General features: G+C 42.5%; 1 protein-coding gene across 1 annotated transcript; it reads right to left on the bottom strand.

Annotated features, from left to right (window-relative positions):
- On the bottom strand, nucleotides 1-12126 carry LOC131107135 (rod cGMP-specific 3',5'-cyclic phosphodiesterase subunit beta). The gene is made up of 23 exons (XM_058056862.2): nucleotides 11724-12126; nucleotides 11345-11656; nucleotides 9330-9482; nucleotides 9165-9254; nucleotides 8049-8189; nucleotides 7893-7967; nucleotides 7746-7810; nucleotides 6809-6875; nucleotides 6681-6728; nucleotides 6447-6596; nucleotides 6224-6367; nucleotides 5359-5424; nucleotides 5129-5278; nucleotides 4947-5054; nucleotides 3775-3884; nucleotides 3606-3693; nucleotides 3426-3526; nucleotides 3254-3361; nucleotides 2710-2773; nucleotides 2557-2631; nucleotides 561-644; nucleotides 330-483; nucleotides 1-264 (listed from the first exon to the last, which is right to left on the bottom strand). The coding sequence occupies exons 1-23, from the start codon at nucleotides 11880-11882 to the stop codon at nucleotides 218-220; spliced, it is 2559 nt and encodes an 852-aa protein (XP_057912845.2). The 5' UTR covers nucleotides 11883-12126; the 3' UTR covers nucleotides 1-217.
- Between the last annotated feature and the right edge of the window lie 375 nt (nucleotides 12127-12501).

Here is a 12501-nt window from a genome sequence, read left to right as displayed (position 1 = left end):
TTAAATATACAGTATTTGTTTATTTATACTACTACTACATGATGACAGAGGTGTTATTTACACGTTGTACATATAAAAGCATCTTACACAAATATACTCAGGCCAAATATGTAACACTAAATCAAAGAAACCTCCTTTCTGCAGAGCACCAGAAGAACCCCTACCGGACATTCCTGACCATTTCACATTCTGATCTTTGCTCATCAAACTTCACCGTTCAGCATAGCGAGCACGTCTTGGAGCCCCCACCGCCGCTGTTATCCACTGATGTGGAAGGAGGAGAGAAACCATGAGACCGAATGACCGTCACGCCAAAAGAAGGGATCTACCTTTGCTGGCGGCGGCAGCCTGCCTCGCCGCCTTCTCGTCCTCGATGGCTTTGAGTTTGGCCTCGTACTCTTCTTTCTTGGCGTTCCACTCCTTCCGGTTGTTGAGGATCCCGTCCAACATGGGTTGGATTTGAGGGTGGAAGCGTGAGAACTCCTGCGACGACAAAACAATGGGTCCTACTGGGAGCCCTGCACTTTGTAGGAGCGCTACGCACGGCGAGGAGGACCTACCTTGTAGACAAACGTGCAGACAAAGTCGATGAAACCACACTGGAGCTTGGGGAGCTCCGCTGCTTTAGTCCTGTCCATCATCGGCTGGTGGCCGTTAAAAAGAACAACACATATTCTGAACAAAAACAACCCATCGTAAACAACCCTGCTAATATTGGAGGTGGGGTTCATGCTTGAGGCTCGGTTTCCCCGCTTCCATGTTGGAATCCATGAATCCCCTTGATGAACCACAGCTCCCCAATGCTGACAGCACTCATGCAGCCCCCATACATTCTTATGTCCTTGCACTGCCAGCTATTGAGACACTAAAGGGATCATTCTTCAGTGTATAGTAAATCTATAGTGCTGTACACTAAATACAGTCATCCCTATAGTCATTCCCTACAGTGGCCTATACATTCCCCAATATAGTATATACATTACGAAAGAAAACCTGTTTACGACTTTCTAAATATAGCTTTTAACATTATTAGAGCCCTGAAGACATGAAATAACACCCCTATAGTGACCTATTCATTCCCATTACCCAATATAGTAGACATAATATGCACAGAAAACCTGTTTACAACTTTCTAAATATGGCTTTTAACATTATTAGAGCCCTCTAGGCATGAAATAACACCCCTATAGTGACCTACACATTCCCATTACTCAATATTGTAGACATAATAAGCACAGAAAACCTGTTTACAACTTTCTAAATATGGCTTTTAACATTATTAGAGCCCTGTAGACATGAAATAACACCCCTATAGTGACCTATGCTTTCCCATTACCCAATATTGTAGACATAATAAGCACAGAAAACCCGTTTATGGCCTTCTGTATTAAGTTATTAACATTATTAGAGCCCTCTCTGTATGAAATAACACTCCTAAAGTGACCTATACATTCCCATTACCCAATATAGTAGACAGAAAACCTGTTTTCTAAATATGGCTTTTAACATTATTAGAGCCCTGTAGACATGAAATAACACCCCTATAGTGACCTATGGATTCCCATTACCCAATATAGTAGACATAATAAGCACAGAAAACCTGTTTATGGCCTTCTGTATATGTTATTAACATTATTAGAGACCTCAAGGTATGAAATAACACCCCTATAGTGACCTACACATTCCCATTACCCAATATAGTAGACATAATATGCACAGAAAACCTGTATACAACTTTCTAAATATGACTTTTAACATTATTAGAGCCCTGTAGACATAGAATAACACCCCTATAGTGATCTATTCATTCCCATTACCCAATATAGTAGACATAAAATGCACAGAAAACACTTCATCTATGTGTTTGTATGGGACAATTTCACTCGGTAACGGAAAATGAAACCCTGATCAGAGCACCCCTAAAAATGAAGACAATATACAGACTCACACATTAGCATTGGCCAGCAGCATTATGATGGATTGCTAAAGATGAAGATCGAGGGAGTACAGTACATAAACTTCTGTTTGTAGGGGTTATTCCTATTTCTGGGAGTTTTAAACCTCAACAGCAATAAGTTATAAAGTCATACAAATACCTGCTCGTGAGTGAGGTTTGGTTGGAGTGTGAGATTGATGGGGTAGTTCTTCTGAGAGATACTACAGAGATAAGGTATAAAGTCACACGGTCCAACACTTAATCATGTGTAATAAATGTTGAGGCATGGATGCCTCCCTGGTGAGGTGTTCCACGCATGCTCAGCCGGGAGGAGGCCCCAGGGCATACGAGGACTCCCCTACTGAGGCTGCTGCACCCATGACTTGGACCCGTATAAGTACAAGACAAAGGATGGATGCATCAATACCTGCTAGACTTTTACCCTCGCAGTTACAAGAATGGTCTCTAGGCAAGGGTCTGAGAGCAATTGGGTGTCTCTCAACCTTCTTTAGCCATAAATGGCTCTCTCCAGCGGTGGCATTGCAATTTGCAATTTGACTTCACTTTCAAAAATGCTTCAATTTCGTTTTTGTCCAAGCTGGACCGATGAACTGACTTACAATGGGTTGTTGTTCCAATACAGTTCTCTCCAGGTCGCCCTGCTCCCAAAATTCTGCTGCCACCGACAAGGCAACCTACAAAATACCACCCCCCGCCCAAAAAACCCGGGTGAGTACTGCACATGTATGTTTATTGTCTTCATTGTCTCTCACCTTGCTCTGCACCTCCCAAGGCTTGGTGATAGCAGACAAGTCACACGCCGTCATCATCATGGCCCTGCAGCCAAACACGGCGTTACGGTGAAGGAGAGAACCAGCGAGCAAAGAACCAGCGAGCAAAGAACCAGCGAGCAAAGAACCAGCTAGCAAAGAACCAGCGAGCAAAGAACCAGCGAGCAAAGAACCAGCTAGCAAAGAACCAGCTAGCAAAGAACCAGCGAGCAAAGAACCAGCGAGCAAAGAACCAGCTAGCAAAGAACCAGCGAGCAAAGAACCAGCGAGCAAAGAACCAGCTAGCAAAGAACCAGCGAGCAAAGAACCAGCGAGCAAAGAACCAGCTAGCAAAGAACCAGCGAGCAAAGAACCAGCGAGCAAAGAACCAGCTAGCAAAGAACCAGCCAGCAAAGAACCAGCCAGCAAAGAACCAGCCAGCAAAGAACCAGCCAGCAAAGAACCAGCCAGCAAAGAACCAGCCAGCAAAGAACCAGCCAGCAAAGAACCAGCCAGCAAAGAACCAGCTTTGAGAACCTCTACTCACATGACGATCTCTTTCCTGGTAGTTTCCAGAGACAGGAAGTCCACCCACTTCTTCTCGTCCTCATACGTGTGCGACAGGTCCACTATCTTCTGAAACATGGTCCTCTTCCTAGCAGATGATTGACAGGTCTTCCTTGTTTTGTTACAAAATTACACAGAGCGAGCAAACTCACTTGAAATAAAGAGCGAGGTCGGTGGCGATGATGGCAATATCGGTCAGGTGAATCACGTGCTCCACTTGTCGCCTGTTCAGGTTCTGGTAGATGTTCAGTGACTGCAGCGCGTAGAGACATGAAGACAACGTCCTTATATATATTTTTTTTTTCTATCTGCATTTTAGCTTCAGCTCTCACCTCGTCGGACAAGAGGAACTTCCCGAACTCCAGATGGTGGCGCTCCAAAATGGAGGAGCCGTGCAGCTTGGCTAGTGGATTGCCTGACCTGCGGGCAACAAGACTCAATGGAAAAACCTCAAAACAAACAGGAACGATGCATGAAGATGGAGAGCAAAGCGTCACTTACTTGACCTGGTACAAGTTGTTGGTCCCTCTGTGGTCGATATCATGGAGGAAGCCGGCAGTGATCATGGCCATGACCTCCAAGTCTGTGTAGTACCTCTTCAGCATCCCCGTCTAGGACAAAACATTAGTGCAGCAATCAGTCCTTTCAGGATTTGGTAGGGGTTGCTCATGATGGTTGTAGTCCTGGGGTGTCCAAACCTTTTCCAGTGAGGGCCACATCGGGAAAAATCAAAGGATGAAACTTTGCGATTTTCATATTTGAAAAGATACGCTAAGTTGTTACTGTAGTTTATACGGTATCAGGGATGTTCCGATCAGGGTTGGCCCCAATGTTTTGTGGGTCAAAAAATTCCGTCCACAAACCAAACCATGCAAAACCCACCCATGGGGCTGAGGGACATGCGCGCACAGCAGTGGTTCTCAACCCACAAAAATGGTTTTCTTCGGGTTCTCCGGTTTCCTCCCACATTCCAAAAACATGCTAACTTCATTGGCCACTCCAAATTGTCCATAGGTATGAATGTGAGTGTGAATGGTTGTTTGTCTATATGTGCCCTGTGATTGGCTGACCACCAGTCCAGGGTGGACCCCGCCTCTCCCCCAAGACAGCTGGGATAGGCTCCAGCACCCCAGCGACCCTTGTGAGGATAAGCGGTAGAAAATGGATGGTAAAAGTGTAAAAAATATTACAAAAAAGTAAAACAATTACATAAATTAAATATAAATACACATGACTTGAAAGTGTAAAAAAATGAATGTAGAAAAAAACATAAAAACAAAACTGACTTCAATAAAAGCATAAAAATAACAATAAATAAACATAAAAATGATTTAAATAAAAAACAATAAAATAATTAATAATAAAATAAGTTAAATAAAAGTGTAAATAAATAATTATTTAAATAAAAACAAATCATAAAAATGTACAAAAAAAAAATAAAAATAAAGAATGACTTTAATGAAAGTGTTAAAAATATTTTAAATTAAAATGCCTTCAAGGGTAAACATAATAAAAAAAAAATCAAAATGACTTCCATGCATGTGTAAAAACTAAAACGGGCTTAAATAAAAGTGGGTGGCGAGTCAATATGGGTCCCAAGTTGAGAGCATTTGAGAAGCCCCGCCTATCCCAAAGGTGGTCAACAACGCCTTGTAGGACTTTAAATACAATACCGTCAACAGGGTGAACATGGTCTGTCCCACGTTGAAGCCGTGGCGCCAGTTGTGGTACGTGATCCTTCTGTAGCCTTTGCTGACGGAGTACATGAAGCGGACCAGCACCTGGGAAGGGAGGCGCTGTTAGTCTCGGGAAGCCCACAACACGGCCGATACAAAATGTATGAGGGTGTGGTCACCTCCTGAGGGATTTGGAACTTCTTGACCACCCCGACTTCGTAGTACATCTGTATGCCGCACTTGACCAGCTCCGTTTCTGTGCAGTTGAAATCCGAAAAGCGGAACTCGTAGATCTCAAATTTCTTTATCAGAGGCGGCAGGTCTTTTTTCTGAAAACAGCCCAAAAGGAGCGGGCGTGAACGCGCGAGCCGTGCAAGAGTTGATGATCTTTGATCTTTGCGTCTTTTACCAAGATGTCTAGAAGCTCCTCTTCTTCGCACTCGCATGGTTCGCAGTCGTACACTTCCTTGGTGTTCTGGGAGGAGTTAGGAAACAATCAAGTCACGCTACAACTCGCTAACCCACAAAGGTCCAAAACTTTTCCCAGCCAGGCCCACATGGTGAAAAAATAAGGATATTTTCCAAGTACAGTAATCCCTTGGAATATTGTGGTTGGATTATGGCTCCAAACAATAATCAATGATTAAAGATCACCGTTTCATGGTTGAATACGGCCTATTATTGGTAAAAAATAATAATAATAATAATATTTAAGGGCGGCACGGCGGACGAGTGGTTAGCGCGCAGTGCAAGCCTGGGTTTTCTCCGTGTACTCCGGTTTCCTCCCACATTCCAAAAACATGCTAGGTTAATTGGTGACTCCAAATTGTCCATAGGTATGAATGTGAGTGTGAATGGTTGTTTGTCTATATGTGCCCTGTGATTGGCTGGCCACCAGTCCAGGGTGTACCCCGCCTCTCGCTCGAAGACAGCTGGGATAGGCTCCAGCACCCCCGGGACCCTTGTGAGGAAAAAGCGGTAGAAAATGAATGAATGAATGAATAATATTTAAAAGAATTGAACTTATTTGACTTTGGAAAAAAAGGATTTTATTTTCTTTAGGATTTCAACTTTATGCTACAAAAATATTTTTTTATTCTTGGAATATTACGAGTTTACTTTTGTAAAATTCAATATTAGTTGTTTTCTTTTTAACATTTGGACTTTCTTGTAGGATTTCTGCAGATTTTCCCATTTTTATTTGTAGTTTTCCTGTGTTTTGCGAAGGTGCGGCGGGTGGCGGCCCCGTGAGGGCACGAGCAGACGGTACCCACCAGGATATTTTGAATTTCATCATTCCGGCATTTGACGTGGTACAGCACCATGTCCTGGGCGATGTCTTTACGGTTCTCCAGCTTGTTCATCTTGTCGTACGTGTCCGTGTTCAAAGCCGACCAGCCCAGGAACTGGGTCAACGCCTGGGAGAAGACACGGGCGGATGCTGAACAGGGGAGCTCCATTATCGCCAGTACGGGACATCCCTCGGTCTGACTATACCTCCATGAGCTGCTCATCTTGCTCGTCGAAAGGCTTTCCATCTTTTCTGTTGTAGAAGGTGGCCACGCCCACTATTTCCTCCTTTTTGTTGACAATCGGCAGGGAGAGAACGTTCTTGATGGTCCATCCGCTGCTGTCCAGGGGCTCGGTCTGAACAAACAAACATGTGGGGGTCATGGTCTGGGACCGGCGTCCGTTAAAGTCCCCTTGGTGGTCTTGGTGTTCTCCTCTTACCTGAAACCCAAATGTCTCGTCTGCTCCCGCGTTCATGATGTTGCAAATCTAACAACACGGCAAAAACAACACGTGAGCAATGACGTGCCCGGGAAATCGTAGTAACGTGACGTGGAAACGCTACTCACAAAGCCGCTTTCAGCAACGTACGTAGGCAGGCCGCTGCTCAAGGCCCAGTGGTCCGCAGGCGGGTTGCTGCATGACAACACGAGAAATTATGTCATCTTCAACCATGCACATTATTATTATTATTATTTTATGGACAAAAACCTACCAAAAATCGTTTGAACTGCAAAAAAAACACTTTTGACTTTAGCAGATTTTTGACATTTAATTGCATAACAACAAAGGTGACTCCCGCATGTACGCACGTGCAAAACTCAAACCACTGATAGTCAGTACCGATAGAAAATCAATAAAAATACTAAATAAACATGATTAGTGAATATGAAATTCAAATTATTTAATAGAATCATTTAAATGTATCCTACAATGTTTTAAATGTCATGAAATTATTGAATTGTTATTATTGTATTTGCTGTACTTAAACTTATGTATTTTAGTTTTCTTTATTGTGATTAATTTCTTAATTAGTCAAAGATAAAATAAAAAACAAGTCAAAAGAAAAAACAAGTTATTTATTATATATATACATATATTTATTATATATATATACATATATTTATTATATATATACATATATATATATATATATATATATTATATATTATATATTATATGTACTTTTTTCTTTGTTATTATTTTCTTAATTTGCCAAACATACAATTAAAAATAAATAAGTAATGTTAAGAAAACTAAATCACATTTTACTTACCTATTCAGTTTATTTAGTATTACTATGTTGCTATCATTATTATATTATCTACTATTGCTATAAAATGTATTTTATTTTGCTTTGTTATGATTCATTTTTACATTAATTCAACTTCAAATGAAAAAATAATAATAATAATACTAAAAAATGTGCATTAAAATAGTGACATCATGCCTGTATTATTATTATTATTATTATGACTGTAGCTGCAAAAGTAGAAATGTACTTACGGTATGACTTTGATCTCCTCCTTCCCATGTAATATATAATCAATGACTTTGTAAAAGCTGACTTCCTGTGGGATGGGGGGAGAAAGAGTCATTCCAAATGTAGTAATTACCAAAGGAAGTAAAAGGTTGTTTCTAAAGATAGCATACCCTCCCATCGGGCGTCACAGGCCCGGAGTAAGGTGGCTGCTCTCCCATCAACACTGGCCACACATCGAAGAACTCCTGGAGGACAGCCGGAGAGAAACGTCTGCTTACAAAAAAGAAGATGACACGGGATGTGATGCGGAGACGAGTAAAGTTCACCTTCTCCTTTGTCATGTCGAGTAAGCCCACGGAGTAGCGGTCGCAGTTGAGGTAAGCGCGCACGGTGTACAAGGCCTTGTGGAACTGCCGCTCGATGTCGGTCAGCTCCTCGAAGACTTTGTTGGCCGACCAGAGCAGCAACTAGGATGCATGGACGCACACAAACACACATTCAAAGTGTGCACATTGGGAATGAAAAGCCCATGCATGCTAGCTTTACTTATTGTAGTTAAGTTAAAATGATAATAATTACAGACATCCGCTAACTTGGTAACTTGGTACCAATAACCAACCTATGTAGGCTAAAATGTAGCTGTAAGTTCACACACCTGGAGGTACAAAGGACTGGGAACAAATTACGATTTGACCAAATGGACTGACCTGTTGATTAGTACTAATCAAATATTGTGACAGTAGTACTACCACATCACTACTATCAGGAGAACCAGAGTACAGAGGGGAGGAACCGCCTGGCATGGCCCAGCAAGGTGCACTGCATTCGGGCACACACTGTGAGCAGCTGGAGGGCAGCTCTGGAGATCCAGGAGAACCAGAGTACAGAGGGGTAGTAGCCGCCTGGCATGACCCAGCAAGGTGCACTGCATTCGGGCACACACTGTGAGCAGCTGGTGTGACACCATGGAGGTCCAGAGAACCAGAGTACAGAGGGGTAGTAGCCGCCTGGCGTGGCCCAGCAAGGTGCACTGCATTCGGGCACATGCTCCGAGCAGCTGGTGTGACACAATGGAGGTCTCTGGCAAACCTTCTAAACTTTTTAAATGCCACACCGCTGGCGTTTCAAGTGGCGTTTCAGGGTGGAGCATTTGGTACAACTAGCACACAAAATGTCTTCCTCGGAAAGTGTATGTTATTTTTGTTATTATGAAGCTGTGTTTATAGTTATCAGATTTATGGGTGGAATGTCATAATTCCCTCATATCATCCCGATAATGATAGCGCACCCCTAATAATAACTAAATGTGTCGTATTATCATTAGGTTGTCATAAAGGTGTAATTGATGATCTTCGTAAAGGCAGACGGAGCTCCTGGGTTGGGATCTAATAGGATGGTGCTGCTGTCTGGATGACTGAAGAAGGTGAGATGGTGACGGGCACCTGTCCTTTACGTGTCTCGCAGTTGTGCAGGTAGCTCAGGTGGTAGATCTTCAGGTTCAAGGTGGCGATTTTCAGGTATTTTAAAAAAAGCTGCAAGAGTAAAAAAGGTAAAGAAAGTTAACGCCCGCCGCTCCGACTGCACGGCTGGACGCTGTAGGCACGTACGTCCTCGTCCTCGCTGGTGAAATGCGGGCCGGTGGTCTTGTTGAGCGCCATGATGACGGCCACCAGGTCTTTGCCGTTGAGGATGGGCGTGGCCAGGACATTTCTGGTCTCGTACTCGGTCAGGCTGTCCACAAAGGAGCTGAAGTACTGGTTCTGAAAAACAGAAGATGCACAGAAGAAGACGTTTTATTCAGTACATTTCAAGAAAAACGTGCATCTCAGCTTTGTCGTTTTGGTGAAAAAGCTGATTACTAACTCATTCAATAGCAAAGACATATTTTACCATTTTTATAAACCCCAATGATCTATTCTTTTACATTTTTTGGGACAGGAGGTAAAAAGAGGTCACACAAGTGTGCAATCAAAGATTATACTACTAGTGCAAGTGTAAAAACGGTCACAAGGTGCATGTCATGGATGTTTGCATGTAAAGACATTTCACAGGAAAGAGCAATGGGGAGAGCATGGAGGAGTGCAGCGTGCAGAAGGTCACCTATTGTAAAGAAATGTAAATGTATGCACACATAGTTCAGCTACAATTGTAATATTTGTAAATATATTGTTATTTTTATGTCAAACAAGCCTTTTTGTGTTGTTTATGTTGGTATAGCTGTTTAGATATTTCAGCTTTTCTCCCTTTTCTAGTCAGGAACTGATATTTTCCTGAAACTTACCGATGTTGTCCTGCTGATTACTGGGGAACGAAAAAAGGTAAAAACAAGCTTTTTTTCCTAATCTTTCTTTTGGTACGTTCCATGTTCCTATAGCCATAGAACACAATTATATGTGTGAAAGATCAGTCCAAATCATCTAAAATGTCAACATTCCAAATCTCTGCTGCTAAAATGATTATTATAATTTTCCACAAAATATTAAATTGCAACTTTTCTTTCTGTTACAATGCAACATTTTTCTCTTAATATTTTGACTTTATTCTCATAAAAAGTCAGCTGTTTTTTTTTAATTTATGCTGTTTTTTTTACTCTCGTTTTACTCTATATCATTTTTTTTTCTTTTCGTAATGATGTCTTTATTCATATATTTTGACTTTCATCTTGTAACATTATAGCTTTTTCCGCAGCCGAATTTTCCAAAAAAATTACAACTTTATATTACGATGTTTAAAGAAACAGCCTCCTGTTTAATATTTCAACTCTATACCACTAAAATGACATTGTTGTTCCTCGCAATATTACTATGTTATTCTCTTACAATTATGACTTTTTCTTGTTAGGTTTCAACTTTATTCTAAAAAAATATTTGACTTCTTTTAAAATTAATGCATTTTTTTCTTGGAGTTTTTGTTTAGAATGGCCCCCGGGCCACACTTTGTACACCCTGCCGAATGTCCAGTTTGTATGGGAGACACTAAAGTAGCTGAGTAGTACATTACTGGTGGGGGCTGTCTAATCCAATGGAGTGGAGCTGCAGATAAATGGATTATGTCTACCAAGGGATTTAAACCTTCACTTGTCAAGTATAGCTAGGCGGCATTAAGTCGCTGTTAGCTTGTCTCCAAAAGAACCATCTTTTTCGCCATACTTGCTAGCTTGTTGTGTAAATAACAATCATTAGCCGCACTAAAATATACCCTTTTCGTTAACTTTATTCTTCTGTACCTTGTTCTTCTTTACCTTGTTCTTCAGCTTTACCCAAGACACTCGGGACATTCATAGTGTTCATTTTGGTCGCCTTTTCCAAACTTATTTAGAATGTTTACAGACATTCAATTTACTTATGGATCAGCTTTTTCTTCTTCTTCGCTTATTTTCCATCTTCTTCGTTTTCGGAACCAGGAAGTAACAGTCACGGTGATTATTTTGACTGCTAGCATATTAGTCTCTAATGTTACCAACTGTATGAAGGAAAGAAAGCTTTTCCCAAACTATTTAAGTGTTTTTCAACACATATCGGCTGAGAAGATAGACTTTAGTAATAAGTACATGGGAGGGGAAACTTGGTGTACGATTTGTTGCCACCTGGTGGTAATACTGTGAACTACAGGCGACGCTTACCTCTTTAACGTCCTTAACATTAACAGTTTTCTTGGTCTGGGCTACGTGGCCCACAATCCCCATGTCCAGCGGGTAGACGATCTCAGAATCGGGCGGCACCACGCAGTCGTCCAGCTCGGACTGAGTCTGCACGTTGAAGAGCCGGGTGGCCAGCTCGCCGACGCCGTTCCTCTGCCGGTACATGAACAGGCTGCAGCGGTCGGCGTGGATGAGGGCGCTGATTCTTTTAAGGATCTTGAAGACCACCTTTTCCATGTTGATGTTCTCCTGCATGTCTTTGATGAGCCCGTACATGATTCGGCTCTCCTCCACCTGGAAAGAAGGGTTGACGGATCTTGATGATGAAGATGATGATGATGGATAATGCTGGTACTCGTACCTGGCTCAGCTCCTGAAACTGGCTGAAGTCCACCTGCTTCTCCTGGAGTGCCGACACCTTGGATATGGAGCTTTGGTTCATCTTCCTGGCGAAGTACTCTTTAGCAAACGCCGGATTCCCTTTGAGGAACTTTTCCACATCCTCCTGTTGCACTCCCATGCTTCCCTTATTGCGGTCTACCTCCAAAATATGACAACACAAAACAAAGCCAATGCAGAACTGGTCCGGGGGGGGCAGACGAGAGTCCCCGAGGAGGAGGCAGACAATCCTTCTGTCCTCCAGAGAGTCCTACAGAGAGTGCTGAAGGTTAGCTGGGATCTGTCTGGTCAGGTGATCATCTCAACAGTGGACGAGGCATCGGCGGATGTAGCCGCATCACGGCCGCATCACAGCCGCATCACAGCCGCATCATAAATGTTGTTACAATGTTAAACCGTGCCAAAGTTTCACATAGTGAGGTTTAAAGTTCAATTTGGGATGGCTCGGAGAGAGTTTTTTCGAACATGACGTCACTGCGAGCCGGACTTCCTTATATGGGCGTGCCGGGGTACAAGCAGTTGGCTGGTCAAGGTGAGTTGTGACCAATCACAGCGAAGTGGGCGTGCCCGGAGGCGGGCCGTCGGTGGAATACATTAAATCAGACTGTTTTGGAAATCCAAGGAAATCCTGCTGGAGTAGGTGCAGATCCTGGAAGATCTGGGAAGCTTTATGTGCGGGTAATGGTGTGTAGCTGCTCTATAGAAGATATGAATATATATAATATAGACAGATATAAATA

Source organism: Doryrhamphus excisus, linkage group LG19, assembly GCF_037039965.1.
Source record: "Doryrhamphus excisus strain RoL-2023G ecotype Guam linkage group LG19, RoL_Dexc_Guam_v1.1, whole genome shotgun sequence".
Taxonomy (NCBI): Eukaryota; Metazoa; Chordata; class Actinopteri; order Syngnathiformes; family Syngnathidae; genus Doryrhamphus; species Doryrhamphus excisus.
The sequence above is the reverse complement of the archived record's forward strand: the minus strand, read 5'-3'. Positions and strand labels throughout refer to the sequence as shown.